The sequence below is a fragment of the Kryptolebias marmoratus genome, linkage group LG23, assembly GCF_001649575.2.
Source record: "Kryptolebias marmoratus isolate JLee-2015 linkage group LG23, ASM164957v2, whole genome shotgun sequence".
NCBI lineage: Eukaryota > Metazoa > Chordata > Actinopteri > Cyprinodontiformes > Rivulidae > Kryptolebias > Kryptolebias marmoratus.
In genome coordinates this window covers 3,893,843-3,917,048 of record NC_051452.1, presented here as the reverse complement: position 1 = coordinate 3,917,048, position 23,206 = coordinate 3,893,843, and the positions used below count along the sequence as shown (strand labels likewise).

Below are 23,206 nucleotides of genomic sequence, written 5' to 3'. Positions count from 1 at the left end.
TTGACAGTCCGTTTTTTTAAATGATGCGCAAGTTGCTAGGGGGACACAATACGAAGGAGCACGCAGCTTTTGACCTGCACGTGAGGAAGCTAACGTCAACTAACATTTTAGCGTTTTAGCTTTTATATGTCGCCGCTTCACGACTTTTTCTTTCGGACTTTACGCTGTGTGACAAGTACAGGTTTTATTTGTTTATTTTTTTACTGGAGTGTAGACTTTAATTTCCGGTGAAAAAACGAAACGAAATGTCATCTACGAAACGAAACGAAAGCTAGCTTGTATGTTTAGCTAGCTAGGAGGAGGCGGTTTGTTCACCTTTATGTCCTCATTTTTATAGCGAAGTTTCACATTTTAAGAACATTTATGAGTTTCAGATAAATCAAATGACACCTATATTAGTAGTAGTATTTCACTTGCTTAGCTCGGTATGAGCCTTACCATTTTCAACTCGTGTATTTCAACGCGCTCTGCATTTTGATCTCAAAAGTAAACCAAATTGAAACACCTTGCTCTCATTTAGCTTAAAAGGCTCCCCCATTGTTATATACATATTCCCAGTTATGTCTGTCTGGATGACAGAAAATGTCATGAGATGGTCCCTGCGGTTGTGTGGCAGGTTTCTATGGAAACAGCATCGTTTCCTGGCGACAGCATCATTTAAGGACTCGTACGTTCCTACTCATCAACGTGCACGCTTTTGGGGCTCTAAGCATTACCAGAAGTCTCTTTCCAGCAGTCTTGTCAGAATAGAAAGGTACCACTCACAGGGTGAGAATCACAATGAAGAACTTGAAGAAAACAGCTGCCCCTCTTCGCAGCTGCTGGAGCTCTCATCCACTGGTGAGGTCCAGCTTGATGAGATGGCCTCAGGCCTAAAACCGAAGATCTCCCCTTTCACGATCTGCCTGCGCCAATGCCGCTCTCCATCAGACGTCTTGGACCTCACCTGTAAGTACTCGCCCACAGTACAGCAGATCAGCAACTGCCTGACCTGCATGTGGTCCTCCTTGAAGACGATGTCAGATGACCAGCAGCGCTACGAGCTGCAGCTGATGTTTCAGCATCCAGAGTTTGAGAATTTTCTGCAAACGGCCATGATGTCCGTTCAGCGCATGCGTAATGATAGCATCGCTTACTCTGTCTTGAGTATGATCAGCATGGGGGTGCCTCAGCGTAGCCGTGTGGTCCAGACATTTCTTCAAGCTTGTCAGGTCGGCAGCTAAACATTATCCAACATTGACAGACATTTTTAGGCATTTAGACTAATTTATTTTATTGTCTTCCAACAGGAGAAACTTAATGACTTTGATGAGAAGAGTCTGTCCATCTTGGCTTCTTGTCTGGAGCAAATGGAGGACAGTCCAAATGTGGATGCACTAAAGGAGGGCATGAGGTATCAAATCATTGAGCCAGATATGTTTGCATTAGATGACATTAATCGATATGAATAGTTTTAAACCTTTTATTATTGTAATTGTTGTGTTTTAGGTTGATAGTTACGGCCCAGCTTCCTGAGATTAATAATGTGAAGGTTCTCCAGATTTTAATGCGCATTTTGGGGAAAGATGCCCCGAAGGAGCTTAAACTGAAACTAGAGGTTAGTTTTTGAATCGTTGTCTTTCATGTTTTTGTATGCGTGGCCCAGTGATCTGAATTCATTCCACATCGTTGTCCGCTTTGTAACTTGCGTGTTTCAGAGAAAGGCCCTGTCCATGACAGACCAGTTCAGCATCCCTAATGCCCAGCACATGATCTCCGCTATGGACAAAATGGGCTTCCGCTCCAAACCACTGTTGCATGCTTGCAGTCAAAAAATCACAGGTAAACCAAGAGCTGTAAAGCTCTAAAAATAACTTGTCTAAATTAAAGGAAGCTCAGCAAACTTCAGAACAGAAATGTGTAAACGTTCAGTGTGTCTTCTTTCCATGTTTTTTTTCTTCTCTGGTAGAAAACCTTCATTGCATCCCATTTAACAGATTATTCACTGTGCTGCAATCCTGTAGGAATCTTAACTACAGAGACTTAGATCTGCTCACAGGTGTTTCGGACCATGTTTCTAGCACATTTGACATCTGGACCAACAAACAGGTGCAGCGACAGAAAGCTGTCTCCCGTCTCACTTATTTGTTGCATTTTAAACACAAAGCATTTCCCGCCGTAATCAGTTTTATGAGCAAGCTTTCTTCTTCTTTTCAGCTGCTCCTTTTCCTGTCCTTGTTTGAGAACTTCCTCTACTGCCCTGGTCCCCTAATGAAGGCTTACGCTGAGAAAGTGATTGAAAACCCTGACGCCCTTACTCTTAAAGACCTGCTGTGTGTCTTAAAGGTGTATTCGTCTTTAAACTTCGATCTGGAGCATCAACGTCAACCGTAAGTTACCAACTTGTCTCCAGTAATCAAAATGCACAGCCCCTTTAAGTATGTCTTGACTCCAGAAATATGTTTTATGTTGTTTAAAGAGTATCTAATTATAAAAACTACATAAAATGACAGTAATTTCCTAACTTCATGACTGCTTTACTCATGGGTTCATTACATACAAATCTAAAGAGCGCTATAAGACCTTCATGGGGAAAAAGGTTGCACAAATTTAAGAGGATAAATACTGCTAATGTGGTTTACATTTCAAATAGCTGCCAGTTTAACCAGGACTGCCCCCAGTATGTTTTTTTTAATAACGAAAATGTTTTTTTAATTTTTTGTATTGCAATACATGATAGATATCTTGATTAGTGCAACAACAAATCCTTTAATGTGTAGATTTTTTTTTTAATTTTTTAAAAGGAGGAGCGGGGCTTGGGTTTGGAATGATAAAGTCAAAGTTCAAATGTGAATTTCCCTTTAGAAATTGCTGGAAAATGTAAAAATCCTCACAAGTTCTGCAGCTAAGAATTTTAACAAGCGGATCCTAAGAGTTTCAAAAACAAGGCAACTGTTTCTGCAGCTAAAGACGTTTCGCTTCTCATCCGAGGATTTTTTTAAATTAAAAAAAAGCAAGTTCAAGGTTTCTCAGTGAGGTGCTATGTTTCTGCGAGCTGAAGTCACATGCAAGTTACGCCCACTCCATTCCCTCCTGAGGGTCATTAGGGTCTCCAACTGAGAATCTACATCACACCTGGGGGAGCCGCTCTCCTGCATGTTTCAGATGTGTTCTTGCTTTAAAACACCGGGTTTAAATGGATGACTTGTGGACGTGCTTCTGGAGAACTTGATGATTTGGTGAGTAGGTGATTAAACCATTTGAGTCAGGTGTGTTGGAGCAGAAAAGCCTAAAACGTCCAGGAGAGTGAAGCCTGGAGGCCTGGAGTTTGACACCCCTGCTCTACACAAACAGGCAGTAAGAAGGCAAGGAATGGTGGACAATTGTGCCACATTCTCCTCTGGGAAGAGAGACGGGGCATGAGAGTGCCTGCTGTTTCCAGAATCTGCTTTTGCTAAAGAAAAGATCTGATATACCACCTCAATCTGCAAGGACTGCTGCAAAGAGGTTTAAATGTAAAACTTCAGCTGAAAAAGTCTGCACTTTCCTCACTTTTTCCATATGATCACAAGAAGAGAAACATTTTTTTAGGGGGAAATAAATAAACTCTGATGCATTTTCTATTCTGGATCAGAGAGTGGTTTAAAAAAAGTCACGGTGTTTAGATTCAAGAACAACACGCTTAATTGTTGCACATCTGTCTAAATAGTGGTAGCTATGATTGTAGCCAAGCAGTGAGCACAAAGTGGCAGCAATAAAACGTAAGGAATGGGAAGAATGTTACTCATTGTGTTTAAATTAATGGCTGTCTAAATTTGGAAATCATCCCTTTGTTTCAACACGAAGAAGAGCGAGCTTTGGTTTCAATCGTCTTCAGCTTGTAAAACACTGTTATTGCTCCTTGCTCTAAACAAGGATTACGTATCGGGTTTAATGTTCTCATTACTTTTCTTGCTACTCCAGGTTTCTTGAGAGTATCAGCGAAGCCCTTGGCTCCTATCTCCCCAAGGTGCATTGGTCGACGTTGGTGAAAGCCGTCTACTTCCTCTGTGCGCTCAACCATTTCCCCTCCGCTGTACTGGAGCATCTCCTGCAGCCGAGTGTGCTCGAGCAGATTGATAGTAAATACATAAAACAAATGTGCACAGTCAGATCTTTTTTTTTTTTTTTTTACTGACTTTTATCTGCTTCTTCTACTCATCAGAGAGAGACAATCTCAAGGTTCGGGACAAAATGTTTTGGAGACTGGACATTTGCCTTCGTCTTGACCGCCCTCCTCTTCCTCGGCCCCTGTCTGTCCCCGCGTCCCTCCTGGAACAGCCCACCTCCGGCGGTCGGGCGGTCAACCTGCGGCTGTCGACGAGCCTGCAGAGCCTGCAGGCGAACACAGAGCTGCAGGAAATGATGGTGGTGGAGAACTTCTACGTCTTGGGTAGGATTCTCCTTATAAAAATGCAGAGATGGATAGATTAATTCATATCATTTGTTTGCTTATTTTAATGTTTCTCTGGGATGCCAGGAAGCACTTGTTCATGTGTCTGTCTGCTCTCAGATGGTGTTCTAACCAAACCGCTGCCAAGTAGCTGTGCGGAGGAACAGCGTTCTCCAGCAGAGAGCAGTCAAAGGTAAGAAGACGCTACTTGCAGCTTGTCGTTGATCATATAACCAGACCCGATCTAAGCCCGACCCGATCTTTTTTCCCTCCCCCTCTTGTTATTTTTGTAAAAGTTCTGTGAAATCAAGCGGAGATGATGTTCCTCTGACGTACACCCAAATCGCTCTCATCAAATATCTGATTCTACAACTTCACATGCAGCAAACTGCAACCAGGCTGTAACTTCATCTCAGACTGCTATAATAAGAACTACGAAGGTTATAAAACAAAGGTCTTTTAATATTTAAAACACTTAAAGCAAGACTGCTTGTCAGTTACTTGTTACTTATTTAACCCACCTGTATGAAGCAGCGTCACATATTGAATTTATCTCAACTATTATTGGCATTTTGCAGCATAAATAAGATTGCATATGTCACTGTTGAGCCAAAAACAACTTTTTAAGTCATCTTTAGATTTTTAAACCACAACAAACTCAATGAAGAGTTAAAGAAGGCTTTCTCTGTGCTGGGAGAGGCTCTGAACATCAGGAGGCTTTTAAAGAAGCTACTCAAGAATTTCAGAATTTAAAATAATCAAATAATGCATAATGAGTGATTAAACAACGATTTTAGTCTAAAGTATTGTCAAAGGAGGTCCCACCTCATAACTTCATCATTATTAGATGTTTATTTTTTCTTTTAGTCGTAGACTTTTTCTGTAATTATTTCTTTTATTGCAGTAAAATTAAAGTAGTAACTCTGCTTGTTGTTTGGAGCGAACATGAAAAAGACCAAATCTTTAAATCAAATATTAATTTTCCTACTGAAACACTGCAGTTCATCAAAAATAAAATTCTGATTGTGTTCTAAAAGTTTTTATTGGTCAATAACAAAGTTTCTTGACAAGTTTGTTTAGAGCTTTTTATTTTACAAAAACCTCGGATTTCTGATGATTTAAGATTCTAGTGAACTTAAAGTGAGTCATTTTAAGCGTTGCTTTCATTCTTGTGCACTTTTGAAAGTTTTTGCTGCGCTGCATTTTCTTTTAGCTCAGTAAGGGGAATTAGTTTAGTTTCACGTAAACTCGAATCAGTTTGTTCTCGTGTCTCTTTTTTTTGTTTTAAAGCTTTGTTAGTTCTTATTAAATCTACGCATTGCTTTGGAAATAACATGGATGTTTAAAAAAAAACAAAAAACAAACAAACCAGCATTTAAACAGCCATGCAGTTGATTTATTCAAATCCCCTTTATCTAGAGAATCGCAGAAAATATACAAGACTTTACATTTCACAACATCCAATGTCAGCATTTCTTTAACAAATCATTACAATTTAAGCTGCTTAGATAGTATTACATGATCATAACAAGAACAAAACACATTTCTCAGGAACACTATAGAATCTCATGCAGAATCTTTCAGTTAATCTTCTGTGAACTCAAACTTTAACGAAACATCAGGTTTGTGTTTGAGCTCGCCGTTTCTGTGACGGTAACAAAGCCACGAACTTGACGTGTGACTAACCCGCACCGTTCTTTGTGTCTTTTCTTGTTTTTTTGTTTTTTTTGTGACCTATTTTCAAAGCCAACAAATGATTTTCTTGGTTTCCTTAGAATTGCTGTAATTTACGCCAAAAACTCTAGTTTTTGCTATGGCACTTCTGATCCCCGCGGTTCTCTCGCTGTCAAGCTCCGTCACCTGAAGATCCTGGGCTACACCCCTGTCCTGGTAAACACCTGTTTTTTGTTCTTGTTTTTTAATTGCCCCTAATGTTAATGAACTCTAAAGCTATTTGTGTTTTTGTAACTGTTAGAATTACTTAAAAGTAGAAATTGTGTTAAATATGACACTTTTTGTTTCATAATCCATAAGCTTTTACAGTTAAAGTGTGTTATGGACAATTTAAATCATTCATTAGTAGCTAAAAATGTTGTTTTTAATCCACTAGTGCTTTAAAGTTAATACAGTTATTCGTCTTTGATATCACTCGCAATAATTTGGTTGCGAACTTATTATCTGTATTATTAGTATGGAGTAAATTTAATGGAAAGCAGGACTTATATCCGTAACACTCGTCTTTCAGGTAACAGATCAGGACCTACAGTCTGAGTCTGAAGAGAAGAGGACGGAGCTCCTCAGGCGCCGGATTTTTCCCGAACACGCATCAGAAACGCAACCTAAACTGGAACATCTGGAATCTTAATGGTTGCTGTCAGTGTTTAAAAACAGAAAGAGCCTCACAAGGCTCAGATTAAATGAACAAATATGTGTGTATATATTTAATAAAGTATTTAAAAATCCAACTCTTGGGTAGAATCTCACGTTTGATTGTCAACAACGATTTGCTTCAACAACTTGAGAAAACATTTATATCAGCAGTTCATAAATGTCAGAATGTGAGAACCTAAACTAGTCGAGCTCATCTGTCCACGATGACAAATGTGGAGGGGGAGGGAATCATCTGCCGAGCCCTCGGATCTTTTAAACGACTCAACAGAAACGGTATGCTAATCTCATCAGCACTTGTGGTAGCTGTGAGAAACACCGTGTTACTAAATGAAACCAGTAAAACCAGCGCGAGCGCCTTGCACCTACTGCACAGAAACTGCAAGGTGAGCACAGTAAAGGTGGAGCGCCTTTGAAGCTGCGATCTCTGCAGAGCGCGGCATGTAGGAAAGGAAAAAAATCAAGGGAGGGAGACAGGAAACGGTGCAGCTTGGTACGTTTTGCAGCAGCTTGTGTTTCGGCTTGTCATCAACCTCAGACATGTTTGATTTGTTTCTTTTTTTTAGAAGCAAGGGCCAAACTCTCAAGAAAAGTCTCATTTGAATTTTATCGGCTGCAGTTTGTTGCTCTTTTGGACAATGTTTCATTAGAATTTGTGGTCACTGTTGATTCACATGGTAATGCACTGATATACAGACTGAAGGAACCCTTTAAATGTGGTTAAATCCCCTTATTCAGACACCACCTTCTGTTTTCGACCACAAAGAAAGGGGTTCCCGACAACACGCGTATCTTACAGATCTCAATGAGAGAATGAAACAGGAAGTGAGACAAAACTGGTGCTTTTTTTTTCACCCTTCATATACAATCGTTTGACTCCCACGAGAAGGAAGTGCTGCTGTAGAAACAAAACAAACCTTTTACTGTAAAGAGGTCAGTATGACTTTACAGGGACCCGGTGTGTTGAAGGATGACATGGAAAGCGATCCGCCGGATGACGAAATGCTCAGAAGTGTCTCGGTATGGGAGTCTGAACCCCTCTCTTCTTCTTGTGTTTCCTCGGCGCTCTGGGTTTGGCGTTCATGTAGTCGTTCTGGTTTTCTGACCCCTTCAGCTTGAACTGCAAGAAATACAGAGACAGTTGGACCGCTGCCTTAAAACCGGTTGGTCTAAAGCAGTGCTTCCCAAACATTTCAGCTTCCGACCCATAAAATAACAGTGACAAAGGTGTGTGACCCCATCTGTTCGCTGTTTAAACATCCAAAAATGCTAATTACTATTTAATGACATAATGGCAACAAAAACAGTCTTAACATCCTTTATGCTACCATTTTGATCAATTTATGGACTTGTATTTCAAGTTTTTGTAAGTTTTTTATTGTAAGCTGATATCTGGAGATTATCTAAGGACCCCTACTTGGTGTTGAGTGACCCACACTGGGGTCCCAACCCCAACTTTGGGAATCATTGGTCTAAAGCACATGTGTCAAACTCTGTTCCTCAGGGGGGCTCCCCTGCATGTTTTAGATGTGTCCTTGCTTTAAAACACCTGGTTTAAAAGGATGACTTGTGGACATTTGGTGAGTTAATTAAGCCATTTGAATCAGGTGTGTTGGAGCAGAAAAATTCTGAAAACGTTCAGGACAGCGGTCCTTGAGGCCTGGGGGTTTGACACCCCCTGGTCTAAAGCAGCGGTGTCCAATCCTGGTCCTGGAGGGCCCCCGTCCTGCGTGTTTTAGATGCTTCTCTGCTCTTCAGCAGGTCTTCAAGTTCTGCCGAAGCCTGTTAATCTCTCAGACACTCAAATCAGAGAAACTACTAAAACACACAGGATGGTGGCCCTCCAGGACCACTTCTGGATACCACTGGTCTAAAGATATTAAGGTAGTTGGTTTGAAGTGGAAGTCAAGCCATGGTTCCAATTCAGGGACTTTAGAAAGCTGAAGTGTAGCTTTTGTTTTGTTAAACTGATCCCAACAACATTAACAGTAAGAAGATGATATTGTGCTTTTTTTCAGTTTAGAAATATACTTTGCAGTGCTTTTGTCTTAGAAGAAAATCAAATTGCTAATGTTTTACATTGGCTCAGCATAAAACATTTAGGTACTGCCGGTTTTAATCTACATTGTTTGATCAGCAGCCGCTCCTTTAGTTAAGGTATTCAAAACCACCAATATGTGACCCGTTGATGCCATCAGACACGGTATTTCAAGCTAGGAAGTACTTTAAACTGAGATGCTGAGGTTTGAAAAGATTTCAGTCAGCTGCGTAGATTTACGGCATTATTACAATACTCTTATTTGAGTCGCTTTAAGAAAAAAGAAAATAAATTCAGTTTTATATTTTTAGAATCCAAATTCTTCACTATTTTTGTTTCTCCAAAGTTGGTGTATCTAATTTCCCATTTGGCATTGAATGAAGCCAATGTAAGGTAACATGTCTGTAATTAATAGTTAATAATACAGTAATTAAGAGCTTATTATGTTGAACAGGGTATTATTTGTGTTTATAACCCTCATGGTTGTGAAACCTAATACTTAGTGCATCAACAGTTGGATTGAAGTCTTAAAAATAACCTTAAAAAAGTATTAAAATGTTTGATATATTTATAAATACATTGCTAGCTCGTATAATTAATGCTTTAACATTTAAAGACATGGAAATCCAACTTTATTAAGTTTTGTTACTCCTAAATTGGTACTTCTAATTTCCCATTTCTTATTAAATAAAACCATAATAAAGCAGCATCTGCATAATTATTAATTATTAAGGGTTTATTAGGATGAACAAGGTACTGTTATTGTCTACAATCCTAGTACTACACTTCCTGAATTTATAATTATGTAGAAACTTTAAAAAAAGATACATTAGTATTTAAACATTTGATGTGTTTGCAAATACATTTCTAGTTTTTATTCATGTTTATAGACTGTTTGCTTAGCAGTTATAAACTGTAACTAAATGTATTAATGTAGCGAATAGTATTGTTGTTTGTAGTACTTATCGTGATGTAATGCATGTTACGTGCACCTAAACGAGCCTTTCTTTAATTACTTAGTGACATGCAAATGAGCTTTTTTCTGTCAACAAAAAGGACACTTTTCTTTTAGGTCCATGGTTTCCTAAACATGAGCTAAGAATAGAAATAAGGAATAGTTTTTTTAAGTTTGCGTGAATATCTTACCCAGACAATCAAAGCAACGACAGTGACTGCTAAGCTGTAGGTGCTGAGCAGTGAAACAGCCGTGATCCAGATCCATAATAACCTGTTGCTTCCTTCTGTTACCTCCTCATTTCTGCTGCCTTTGTTGCATGAGCAGTGATCTTCTGGAAGAAGTATATTCAGGAAAAGGTTTAGTAGTCTCCACTAACAATAACAGTTCGATGTTATTTTTACTTTGAGCCTTTTTTTAAGCTTACATACCGTCTGTAAGGATTAGGATCCACAGATCACTTTCCAGGTATTTAATAGGAGGAGGGAACGTGATTGTGGCCTTACATCTGTAGACTGCTTGGCTCTTGGCCGACACTGGCCCGGTTATGTTGAAGCCCTCAACTTGATTTGAATTTCGGACCACTTTGACACCCATCTGGGTTCGATTGCATTCCTTTTGGTCTCTGGTGCCTAGCTGGCAAATGATGTTCTGGTTTTCGAACAGTTCAAGCGTGGCGTCGCCGGTGGTCACATTCGGGCACGGCACGAACATCGGCTGGTAGGGGCTTAGTGTGTTCAGGCAGCGGATTTGAAGCTGTTGCCCTGAGGAGAAAAAAAAAACACGTCTCGTCTTTGCAGCAAACAGCTTTTGCGAGAAATCGCCTTCATGTAGACACGGCTCCTGCAAAGACTGTATACATGTAACTACATTACATTTTCTTAGCTGAACTCTAGGCTTGGAAACTTTCAGAGCAACTCCACACCCACAGTGGAATTTGCTTAATATTAACCCATCTAAGCTCTTCTGCTCTTTTTTTTTTTCAGACAATCTGAAAGCGTGAAAAATGAAAGTTGTTGCCATCCGAGTGGCACACTTGAGTCACTCACAGAGGTGCGTGTCTCAAAGCCACAGCACCTTATTTTGATAGGATTGCACATCTTGTTTTGAAAAGAACATACAGGTATTTAGCTGAAAGAATGAAAGCAAAACACTTAATAACCCGAGTTAGGATCTGACATTTCTTCTGTTTTGTTTGACTTTTTTTGTATCTGAAGCTCAACCAGAAGTTTAGGATGGTTACAGTGACATTGCTGTAGTTTGATTATTATTACATTATTAACCCAAGTTTCACATCACTTGTAATATGGGGGTTAACCTCCATGTTTAGAAATGAAACCAAGCTATCCCACTGTAACCACATTTCCTCACAGTTCTTTGATTGTTCAACAGAAATGACTTTTTACTATTACGCTCCAATTTTTTATTTATTTTTTGCTCATGAATATCTCCTGAATATGACAAGTAGCATGTCTTTAACTTACCTTTGCTTTCCCTGGGCCTCTGATGCAGAGACGCATGAGACGACGTGCAACTCAGTAAGACCACGAGCATCCAGCGAACTCCCATCGTGGCCGTTCCTTTTGCGCGGGAGAGCTGCACTTTCCTCCGGCGGAACAGTCTCTCCGCATCACCCGGAGCGGCCGAACTCGAGCTAGACGAAGCCGTGCCCTGCAGAGCGAACCCGAGCCGCTTGTGGGGGTTTAGCCAGCCCTGCTTCCACGCACGTGTTCCTCTCGCATTAGTGCACCTTATCCTCGCTGTGCGTGTGACTGGCGCTCACCCACGGTGCTGCTGTGACAGAACCCTCCCTGTCTTCAGAGAAAACATCCTGTGGCAGAGGACACCTCCTCTTCGAAAGTTTCCAATCTCTTACAGAGTTTGCGATCTGTCGTGACCCAAACACATTTACTCGGGACCAAATTTGCATCCACACCTTCATGCGTGTCCCATTCAAATACTGTGCTAAAGTAAAGTGTTTAATTTTGTTTTAAAGCTGTATAATATATTGCATTAGTGTGGAAGAATTGGAGAAATGAAAGCAACAAGTTAAACATAAAAACACAGAAGGAACTGATACAAAACAGGTGTTTTTCCTGTTTAACCCCTTGATTGTATTCAGTGGTTAGGCATTAAAAAACAGAACTTCACTGTTTTATTAGTAAAGGTATTTTAAATTCATCATGCAAACAAGGAATCAGCAGACCAATTTCTTTTGAAATAAAACAATTTAAGTAACTCTGAGGTATTGGTCATATGAGTGCACCTTTTTAGCTCTACAGTTTAATGTTTTAAGTCATGATGAAACACATTTAGTTAACAAATACTAAGCCAGAACTCTTAAAAAGATGGTTAGATCATTTGAAGGGTTCTTTGTTAAGGTTATGAACAATTAATATCTTACCTGTTGCAGATAGCTCTTTGAACGACCTCCGTTTACAGAAACAGGTTAATCTGGGCTGGATTGTCAAGCTAACGTTAAAAGTGAGAGTGTGCTTCTTGCAGATGTTACTTCATAAATCGGTTAATTTCACGTTACGCAGTTATTGATGGAGTTCTGTGGTAACTTTAAAGTGCAAACAGTCACACGTGTTTGTGATTTGGCGTCTCCGCTGTGGACTTGTCGGCTCAAAAGACATTGTTCCAGACGTTTGTGGTCGGGCAGCTTCGTGTCATTTACACGGAAGAAGTGCAACGACCCCTGGCCTTGAACCGCGCTGGGTGTTTACTGAACGCACCGTTCAGCAGACGCTGAGCTGCCAACGCGTCATTGTGGGAAACGCTGACATGCAGATTAACACATTTATGAGAATTGAAGGAAACGCTGCGTAAGTAATGTGAGTCATCATGTAAAACATGTACACACCGATCAGTCCTCCTGTACCCAAAACTGTTTTCTGTGAAGTATTATCAAAACCTAAAATGTATTGAATCTGCGTTTGTAAAAGGAAAATGGATGGATGCATTTAGGTCCACTAGATGGCAACAAAGCCCTTTATTTCCATCAGCATGCCAATGATAAAGTTCTTAATTCAAGCAATATAAGAGGTATTTACTTCACTCTGATTAGATGTAAGCAGTGTTTTATTCTGTTTCTGCTTTACTAACACGAGGCAGGTTTTAGAGGCAATAACAAGGCAATAAATATTCACTCTGTGGCAACACGTGCTTTAATGGATTTAATGGCACTGTAAAATGTGAAGCATTTTAAAAGGCTGCATTATTGTCAAGAAGGAAAATACAGACAGGAATTATGAGTTGGTAACGCCATGTATTCATAAGGATAACAGCAGTCTGCAATTTGTGCACTTTATCTTCTGCTGGGACTGTTTTTTTTTTGTGAGTTTTGGCAGAAATCAATAGTGCAACGTGATGTCGCACCTTTTCCTTTTGATAACCATATTAAAACAATGACCAAAACATTTTTGTTTTATTTTAATAAAAAAAAGCAATTGGATGATAATGGTAGGTTCAGGGTTATTTTATTTTTACAAATTGTTTATAATTATTGCTCTTGTAGTTTAATTTAATACTCATGTGCTTCTTATTGTGTACCCATGTATTTCTGTGTTCTTGTCAAGAGTCAGGTTAAAGTTAGGGTCAGTGCCAGGGCTCACAGGTTAAGGTAAGGGGCTTTGACAAACTTTAACATACCCCATAAAATGCAGAAGGTCTTAATAGTATATACTCCAGCAGATATTTATTTGTCGACATTGGGGCAAATACGAAGTGGGTAAAAAGCAAACTATGGGTGAGTATGAAGCTGAACCAGAGCAAAGGTGAACAGTGGCCATGGTGCGTTCAAAGACAGGTCAAAGCAAATAAGAAGTATGGCCGTGGTGTGTTCAAAGACAGGCCAAAGCAAGTACAAAGCGTGGTCATGGTGCGTAAGAAGCAAGTCCAAAGCAAATATGAAGCAGGGCTAAAAAGGAAGGTCAGGGCAGGTACGAAGTCGCTGAGGCGGGTACGAGGCAAGGCCAGGAGTTAAAGGGGGACACCTCCTTTGTCAGAATCTGTGTCCCCCTTTTAACTTTACAATACAGAAGAGCAAACATCTTGAAAATCACTGGAATAGTCAGCCATGATGAGGGGTCTTTCCAACTTGGAGGGACATTAAATCCTCTCTTCCCTTCTTTGTGCGCGCTCCCGACACAAGGGAAGACGGGGTGTGTCGCAAAGTCTTTCGTGGAGGGGGGGATGATGATTACCTCGACGCAACACCTGTTCGCTCCCCATCAGCTCGGATGGCCGTTTTCCCAGCGCCCCTGAACGCACCGTGCGCTCCTGGGCTGGACAGGAAACGACGGAGACGCGCAGCTTGTCTCCTCAGCAGCTGCGGGAGAGAAGAATGGGAATGGGAGCTCATTTGTGGATTGCAGGCGAGGCGGCGTGTGAAAACTCGAGGACAGCGGCCACTTTCAACCAGAATTTGATGTAAAAACAAGCTAATTACACACGTTGCGTCAAGAGTTTCCCTGCCTTTTTATTTTTTGTTTTGTTTTGCCCCGCCGAGGATTGGGATAATCACTCCTACTGGAAAACACCAGAGGAGACCCTCTTTGTGAGTCCAATTTCACTGTAAGTGATTTCTTTTTAATGATTCTGTTTTGTTTCATTTCCCCCTTCCTCCAATTCTAAATTCATAGTGCTAAAACGGTATAAATTGTGAGATTTTTTTGCCATATTGTTGGCAGCCCATCCCAGTTTGTGACCTCGGGGTAAGAAATAAAGAAGCAAGCTTTCGGGCTTTAAAAAAAACTAATCCATTAGTTATGTAAATACGAGCTTGTGTTTGAATGGGGGGTGTTTGAGAGCCTCCTGTGCGGCCATTGAACAATCCCTTTCTTGGGAGAGAAGGGCTGCGATGCGTTTGGGTGGACTGGGAAAAAAGAGCCTCGGTTCTCCAGGGATTGACTGGCATTGTTTTGGGTAGTGGGGGGCGCATTCGCTGGCATTGAGCGCCGAAGCCGAGCCCCCTTCTGAATGCAGTCTGAAGTATTTAATTTTTAGGGGCGTTTGTCCGAGAGAGAAAGGGAGATGTGGTCTCCACCCTGTCAGCGGGAGGAGGCGAGCCGCTTCTGGTGGCTAACGGCCGATGACGCCGTCGCGTAAATGTTTCGTTTGAGCCGCTGAACGTGTCAAATGCATCACAATGCGGTGGTTGGGTCCAGCTGGTGATGAAGCAGCCCTCCTGGTCGCCGTTTTAATTCCTCCCCCCCTACCTCCACCCTTTGTTGGGGGACGCCGGCGGCAGCAGCCAGTTGGACCAGTGGTTACCTGCAGCTCAGCGCTCAGCCAATAGACGCGCCACAAGTCTGCCCAAGACTTGGTGCCAAACTTACAACTCAAAACACACCTTCACCCTCTTCTTGCTGCTGCTTCAGTGGAGCTGGAAGGGATTTGAACTTTCTTTTAACATTAGGTGACCAAAAAAAAAGTGGGTCATTTAAACCAAAAGGTTCCTGTCCTGCCACAACAGAGGGTCCCCTCACCAAGCCCCCTTTTCTGGGTGGCTACCATATGTGTTTTTATCAACCCTCTCACAAGTTGAGGACAAAAAGGTTTCTTGGCGGCGAAGTTTACAGTTCTCGGAGCTCAAAAACGACCTCGGACCATGCAGATGTGGACGGAGCGTTTTGTGTCTCTCTCTCTCTCTGCAGGAATTCTGCATCCCAGTTTTTGTTCTTTTTGTTACTCAGTGTGACACATTGATTGTCTCGTATTCTTCTCGTATTCTCCTCATCCGCATTTAACATTGTATCTCAGTTTGGCCCCCTTGTCTCTTTTCTAAAAGTTTCGGTCACATTTCAGACGTTTTGTGGTTGCTTCCTGCCCATTTACAGTTCCGTATTTGTTTAGTTTGTGCTCATTTGAAGTATCTTCATTTAAATCTCTTTTGCATCTCATGGTTAAACTATGGTTTGTCGCTTTGGATTTGTCCTTGTAGACCGTCTCAGTAATCTGTGTTTTTTTTTTTTATTTATAGGTCAATAAAATGAAGAGCATTTCCCTTCAGGAAAAAGAAAACAAAAAAGGGCAACTAAGCAGCCACTTGGTCTAACCTTTATTCCCCACAGTGGCATTATAATAGACCGTCTCTAAGTAAAAATTTATTTGTATAGCACATTTCAACAGCAAGGCATTCAAAGTGCTTTACTTAATAAAAACATCAGTAGGACATCTGTCTGTGGATCTGTGTCCTTAAGGCACGCTTGATTTGCGTCCACAAAGCGACTAGACTAGAAGCCCGTTATTCCGGGCATGGAGACGGTGCTGCAACAATGCGACTCATTCGTTTACAGCGCAGTTAACCACTAGCCTTCTCGCTCGCCCCTCAGGCAGATGACTTGAAGCTTGTTACATTTCCTTGCAAGGGGAAAATGGCAACATTTTGGGGTCTGATTTCACTCTTTGTCTTGTCAGAGACACGGGAAGAGGGCTGACGTAAAAGATGCCCAAAAACACATCTGGAAAACCGGAGAGGAACTCCTCGGGGCGCTGTTAGTGGCGGCTCCGTTTCCTGCGCTCGCTCCCATTACAAAAAGGGATTCTGAAGACACCAATTATGGCTGGTTATGTAAAACGGAAGATCTGAAAGATATTTGGTCCTTCTTTGTGTCGTTGGAGCCAATTTTTTTTTTTTCTTATCTAATTTAGCCCTGTGGCTTTGTCCTGTTGTCGAAATGCACGCAAGTCAATTACTTAGCAGAACTTGTCCAAGTTGGAGCGTTTAGTCATAAAAAGCCCCGTCATGAGTCAAATTTCCAGCCGTGGAGGTGAAACACATGTTAGGCGGTCAATTCTCTGCCTGTTTAAAAAGCATTAGTTCTGCTTTCTGCCTTGAAGCTGTCGAAGAAAGAACTTAAGGAGAGAAGGCTTGTGCGTGTTTGGAGATGCCTCATCAAAAAACCATAACCCGAAAGCACGGTTTTCTCATTCACCAGTGCTGTTCTGTTTGGATAAAAGAAGAAGGCAGACAAATGTTCTCCTGTAGTGCTCCGTTCCACCTCCCTAAGATGAGAAAAACAGTTGTTACCCTTGATAAATAATCCAGAGAGCCCATATGCCTGAAAGAAGATGGGTTCAAAAGCTGTTTTTGATTTGTGTTTGGTAGATGGATGGTCAGAAAAATACCCACGTCCCCCGGGTATGAGACCTCGCCTCACAAAAGCTCAAAAGACGAGGCTGAAGGTGCCGACGGTGGTCGGTGTAGGTTTACTCAGGTTGTGTTACAGCTGGAGGGGGTGTAGGTAGGTTAAGGACAGGTGGAGGATACTTCAAACACAGCCCTCACCCCCCTCCATCGGGGGTGGAACCTGATCCTTTTACACATGGGGTTTTAGAGTCAAAAAAAAAAACTGGAAAATGTCTCCGAGTCAATATAGTTCCTCCATACCGATAGGATTTGAGCTGTGTGTGAGAGCGAAAATGCCAGAGACGTGCGCTGTAATTCGGTGTGGGTGTGTTAGCAGCTCGACTCGGGCACGTGGCTCTGGCCTCTGTAGGGCCTTGTTCTGCCAACATTTTGCTGACCTTTGGTGGCAGCTGCGCCGTCCATTTGCAAACAAAGACAAATGGCTAACCAGCCTGCCTGTAGCGTGCAAAACCTCTGCTGTTCCAAATACCGACTCGCTCTTCCTGTTGGCCTTTTTTCCCCCTAAATGTCTGTACGCACTTAAAGACTTAGGTCAGTGCCTCTTATTGCTGGGAATCAGCTGTTCGAGATACAGATACACCCTTTCTCTTTTGTCACGGTTGTTTTCTGTTCTTTAACGCGGAAATTTGTTACAATAAGGCTTTTCATTCCTAAAAAAAGCTCGCTCTTTTCAGGGTTTTGAATGTGAATTACATTAAGAAGAGGTAATGTAAAAAGATGAACATTGCAGCCAGTTCTCTGTATGCAGCAGCACTGATCGGAGTCGGCAGAAGGAGGCCATCCGCCTGTTCTCCTTTCTTTTTTAGGGGCAAGTCATAATCTTAGTCGCTGAGCAGGTGCACCTAAATACACACATCCCCAAAGATAATCTATTTTTCACATTCGATATAGTCTCCGCTGACACATGTATAAATCACCTACCTCTTTTTTTAATTCAATTTAGCGCCCACCCGCAGCGAAAAGGTGGATAAAACACGAAGCATCTCATGAACCACTGGACAAATTTGAATGAAACTCTAAACATAATCCTTGATTCAAGATGGTTGCTGCAGCCAGACAGTTTTAGCCAACACATATATGGCTACAACGCAGTAAATTCGACAGATATTGAGCTAAAATTTGGTGTGGTAGTAGCTGGAAGTGATTTGAGTGCTATCTTATGAGATTGCACCTATTATTTTTGAAGATTAAACCAAAATGGCTACACCCCTGTCGTTAGTTTAAAATCCTGGCATGAAAATGGGCGTTTTAATTTAAGCAGCCATTTATCTGACTGACAGAGATGAGTGTTTTATTCTCTCTGCTGTGTATCGAGAGAGGACACCGTTTCCTCCACTGCTGTTTTGTAGATTGGCTTGTTTTATTGTTTGCAGCTGAAGTGTCTTTGTTAGCTAAAAGGTCCACAACAGAAAATGTGGCTCTGGGAAAAAAAAAAACAGCTTTTGTTGAACGTGCCCTGTTGACTGTTGCTCTCCTTGACAAATGATCCAACACCTGAGACAGCCAAAGCCTTGAGGGCTAGCGTTCGTGCACCTACCAGCAAGTTGAGTTTCACACAGCCGAGTGATCTCCCCGAATTGGATCTCCGATTAATAAATCTCGGCTTGACCACCCCGTTGTAAATTCTCCTCTGAAATTTCAGCAGCTGCGTTGAATATCAGTGAGCAGAACGTCGAAGGCAGAGATGATTTATGGATTTTTTGGGTTTCTCTCTCTTCCATCGCAGCAGTAGTGAGGTGGGTTGATGTATGAGCGAATGGGCAGCCTTTCGAGTTGGATTCTGGATACTAAGTCTTTTACGCAGAGATGACACAGAATGCTTAAGGCAAGCTGCAGTGTATTAAGAGCACACAAAGTGCTAACTCAGATGAAATATCCATGTGATGTCCGACTTTGGTTCCTGCATAAAATGTATTAGACTTGAGGTGATGGATGAGCTGCCTGGTACAAGAAATACTGTATGCCGATGGAAAAGGTAGATTTATATCTTACTCCCTGGATTGCCTTTTGGTACTTTCTCCTCAGTTGAAGTAAATGAAATGGTCAGTGCTTTGCAGTGGATCATAGCTACGTACGCTTCCTTGAAAGTCTGGGATAAACATTAGCACGACCGCAACCAGTGTGCAGAGTTCGCTCCTTTCTCATGAAACCACAACAGCATTTTCATCATCTTTTGTGTTCACTCGTGTGATTTGTTGGCTTGCCTTTTGACGGTCTCTCAGGACGTGTACAGTAGACGACAATTCCACGTTAATGGGGTTTGAGAAAGAAACGCCACGCGCAAATACAAACAAATCGAACTGTACCACTTCCTTCTCACTTTGCAGCGAAATGCCTGCCTCTTGGCCTAAAAATGTTTGGGTGACCTCTGTTCAGAGCAGTTTGTACAGTTGTTCTAGAGCCATTGACCTCAGGGTTGCATTCCAGTGAAATCCTCTGAGGATTTAGTTTTATTTACAGTTTGGAAAATGCTAACAATGGCTGTATTATAAGATCGAAAGCTCTAGTCTCAGCAGTTAATGTTGTCTTCTTTGGGTTTGTGTTTGTGGTGACATAAGTTTGCATATGCCTGGCTGTCTCACTAGGATTGCTTAAAAAAAAAGAAGAAAAAAACAACAAACTGAAAGGTTTTAGGGTTTATATGAGTTAAAAGCCAAGTCTATTTCTCTAAAGCTTCATTTGTGTTAATAAAAGCATTGTTCTGGTTTGTCATGGTGAATAATGATCCAAGCCAAGATGAACCTCTCGGATTTACCGGTCCATTTGTGTTCTGACCCTCATTTATGGCCTTGAGATCATGACCGAAAGAACAAGATCCTGGATACAAGTGGCTGAAATTAGCTTCCTGTGTAGGGTGGCCAGGCTCTGCCTTGGAGATGGGGACGCATGGAGTAAAGCATCTGATCAGGATGCTTCTCTCTGGAGATATATATATAAAAGGCATGCCCCCACTGGGAAAAGAGCATTGGGCAGACCCAAAGCTTGCTGGAGGAAATAAGTTTCCCTTCTGACCAGGGAAAACCTTGGGATCTCAAGCATTGTTGGAGGAGGATGTCTGGGTTTCCCTTGCTGTACCCATTACCTCTGCAACTTGACCTCAGATAAGTAAATAAATTGATTTATTTAATTACCTCGACTCATGTAAGTGTTTTCTTTTAGGGCCTACAAAATTTAAACCGTGAATGAGCATAAGGTGTCCTCTTCAAGGTAATATGCTCTCAGATTGAATTTTCAAAAGATGTTTCCAACTCTGCATTCATACTCTTAAAGCAAAATCTGGTGCACCCATATATTATTAAAAGCTTCCAACTGTTTCAAGTGTTTCTGTGTTTAGTTCAAGCCCCAAACTAGCAGTGATCCAAAAAACTAGGGCTGAAAGACTTGTGTTGCAATTGAATATGCACTTTAGCCCACTTTCTCCTCCTAGATGTTCGAACTGCTCTTTGATTCGCAAGCGGTAGAAGTCACCCCAGCTCATGTCTTCTGCAGGCAGTACTTAAGTGGACAGAGAAACCTCAAGGAAATGAGAGATTGGAGAGCAGCCTGCTCTTGTTACATTGCCTGCTCATTACCAAGAACATGGACTGTACGCTGCAACGTTACCAGTGACGACTCCAGAACTGAGCCAGCTTATAAAACACTCGGGCAAGCAGAACACCTGTTACGAAAAAGGATTAAATGTTTGGAGAGAAGTGGTAACACATGGACGAGCAGAGACCTCTTATAAAATATTGTTCAGGGAAGCTGGTGTCATATGAAATACGACGACTTGGAAACACCGAGGTCGTTCTTTATTTTCCTCGCATCCTCTGCCAAAGTCTGGGGGTCGCTGTTTTTCACACGCCTGGATCCAGTGCTCAGCATCTACTGTAACAGCACGATGTTGGCAGACTGCAACCGTATTTCCTTTTGCATCATGGGTTTATTGAGGACACCGAAGGAATTTCGAGTTTCTCTGCAGTGACCTGCAGAAAGAATCCAGCCAATAAAGGCGGCCAGGCTGCCAGCGGTAGAAGTGGATTGGCACATTTTTGCAACAGAATCCCACGACAGCAACTCAGACCTGCAAGCTTAATCTCCCAAAACGGTGTGTGTGCGCGCACGTGTGACGGCCTCTCTCCAAATCTCATTGACTAATACCCCGGCAGCTCTGAAAGTGACTGCAAGGTTCTATTGACCTGAGATTTTGGGTTAAGTTCATGGCTAATCTCTCTCCACACAGCTGATCCTCGCTCTCAAGTGATTCCTGATTATTTTGGCCTCAAAGACAACTCAACTCGGCGAGTAAAGCATGACCTGCTCCCTTTTGTTTGGCACAATGCCTGCCTTTGGCGCTAAGGCAAGGGTCACTGGCACAGTTTGCCAGCTTGACCTTTCACTGCTGGTGGTAATTCCCATCAAGAGACTATTATATTTATGTTTTAAAGATGATTCGCTGTGCTAATGTGCAAGTTTGAAAGTTTTCCTTTACAGTTAATTAAAAACCATGCAAAAAATCTTGTACCACAAAGGGCTCTTTTTGGTCCAACACTAAAGAAACAGGTTCAAATGTAAACCAACACATTATGCATGTTTTTATCAATAAACCCAGCTGACAGCTAGCCAACCAGTGGGACCTCCTTTAGATCCCCACGGCCATTGTGGGAACATTCCTGACGCAGCATTATTCCGTAATTCCCACCATGTGTGGTTTTTTCCAGAGGAGTTTTGCTGCACAGAGCGTGGAAAATCCCACTGAGACGATGAGATGGGTTCCTTGTAATCACAACCAGACTACATCATGTGTGAGTGAGAACAGCTGAAGGCACGCAATAGTTGAGATTCATCCTCAATGACCTCCCTACCACTTGGGAAAGTGTGAGGAGGTTATGTCCCAACTATTCTCACTTCTCATACTGTTGGATTTTAGCATTAAGTCTATAGGTCTTTAAAAATATTCAATATCTGGTTTAGCAATTATTTCATTAATATTAGACAGCAGCCAATATGCTAGGTATTGTACTAAAATCAAAACAGTGGCTGAGAAATTATTTTGGTCTACATAGTTTTGAAAACCCATGTTTTAATCATAAAACATTTTTATTTAGGTGATCAAGAGGTAAATGGTAAATGGCTTGCACTTATATAGCGCTTTATCTAGTCCAAGGACCCCAAAGCGCTTCACACTACAATCATTCACCCATTCGTTCAGTCATTCACTCACTGATGGCAGTGAGCTACATTGTAGCCACAGCTGCCCTGGGGCGGGCTGACATCACACCGGCACCACCGAGCCCTCTGACCACCACCAGTAGGCAAGGAGGGTGAAGTGTCTTGCCCAAGGACACAACGGCTGAGACAGCTGGAGCAGGGGCTCGAACCAGCAACCCTCCGATTACAGGACAAACCCCTACCTCCTGAGCTACTGCCCCCCCTTAACCTGCTTTTCTTGTAAAATAAACATTATTTTTTCAATATATAGGACCCTATGATTTTCACATGGCAGGAAATGCTCAGAAAAAAAATATTTTGGTGTTAATTATAGGGCTGTGTGCCAATATGCAATACAAAATACTGAAATAAAATAAAATACTGAAAATAAGTAAAAGACCTAAATGTTGGACTGCTCTACCAAATATTGTTTACAGTAATATTTGATGGAAAGGCAGGATTTTCACACTTGACATTAAAGGCACTTGTTGGAAAGTGATAAACCAGTCAAAAAAAGGCAAAAAACTTTGTACATTCATATTCAAAATAATAAAGTCATAAACAAAATCTTGCATTTTTATCATATTGATAATTAATGTGTGTAAAAATAAAAACTGTAAGCAAAATTTGTGACCAGATGCCAACTACCATTTGAGTTTGTTTACCTATGGAAACTGCTGAAGTGACTGAAAACTGGTTAACAATGGCGACGCCATGAAGTCGGACAGTTTTGATGTGTTTGCATATAATTACACTCAGATTTGCTGAGTAAAGTTAAACAAGAGTTGATAAAGTTTTGCAACTGGCAACAGATTGACTCGAATAAACGACTACTTAGAAATTCCACAGTTGTCCAATTCCGCCATATTTGTTTACCTACAGACTACATCCAGCCTAATGTAGGTCAGTCATGTGTGGTTTTTGGCGGATTCGAATGGAAGCTTTGTTTATATTGAGCGCTTACCCGCATTTCATATCAGTCATATCAAATTTAGGAAACTACCGAAGTAAATCCTTTCAAACTTCATCATTTAATAAAGTTCTGGATAACATTTTTTTGTTGTTTCA

General features: G+C 41.5%; 3 protein-coding genes across 5 annotated transcripts in view; 2 read left to right on the top strand and 1 right to left on the bottom strand.

Annotated features, from left to right (window-relative positions):
* The first annotated feature begins 36 nt into the window (after positions 1-36).
* fastkd2 (FAST kinase domains 2) lies at positions 37-6,871 on the top strand. Of its 2 annotated transcripts, XM_017434402.3 has the most exons (11): positions 37-1,211; positions 1,290-1,393; positions 1,489-1,597; positions 1,698-1,821; positions 1,949-2,088; positions 2,197-2,369; positions 3,943-4,100; positions 4,184-4,411; positions 4,532-4,604; positions 6,187-6,301; positions 6,657-6,871. In XM_017434402.3, exons 1-11 carry the CDS (start codon positions 561-563, stop codon positions 6,774-6,776), a joined length of 1,995 nt encoding a protein of 664 aa, XP_017289891.1. In that variant the 5' UTR covers positions 37-560; the 3' UTR covers positions 6,777-6,871. The 2 variants fall into 2 exon arrangements, with proteins under 2 accessions (XP_017289891.1, XP_024865900.1); XM_025010132.2 differs by lacking the exons at positions 6,187-6,301; positions 6,657-6,871 and adding an exon at positions 4,708-5,792.
* On the bottom strand, positions 6,093-11,875 carry si:dkey-1h24.6. 2 transcript variants are annotated; one of them, XM_017434406.3, is made up of 4 exons: positions 11,277-11,875; positions 10,224-10,556; positions 9,984-10,123; positions 6,093-7,919 (listed from the first exon to the last, which is right to left on the bottom strand). In XM_017434406.3, exons 1-4 carry the CDS (start codon positions 11,359-11,361, stop codon positions 7,806-7,808), a joined length of 672 nt encoding a protein of 223 aa, XP_017289895.1. In that variant the 5' UTR covers positions 11,362-11,875; the 3' UTR covers positions 6,093-7,805. The 2 variants fall into 2 exon arrangements, with proteins under 2 accessions (XP_017289895.1, XP_017289894.1); XM_017434405.3 differs by having other exon boundaries at positions 9,984-10,126; positions 11,277-11,851.
* A 2,177-nt stretch (positions 11,876-14,052) lies between these two features.
* Positions 14,053-23,206, top strand: part of raph1b (Ras association (RalGDS/AF-6) and pleckstrin homology domains 1b) — a 40,240-nt gene continuing 31,086 nt past the window's right edge. The window contains exon 1 of the mRNA XM_017434384.3: positions 14,053-14,370. The gene's annotated coding sequence lies outside the window, so the exon portion shown is untranslated. The remainder of the gene's footprint in view (positions 14,371-23,206) is intronic.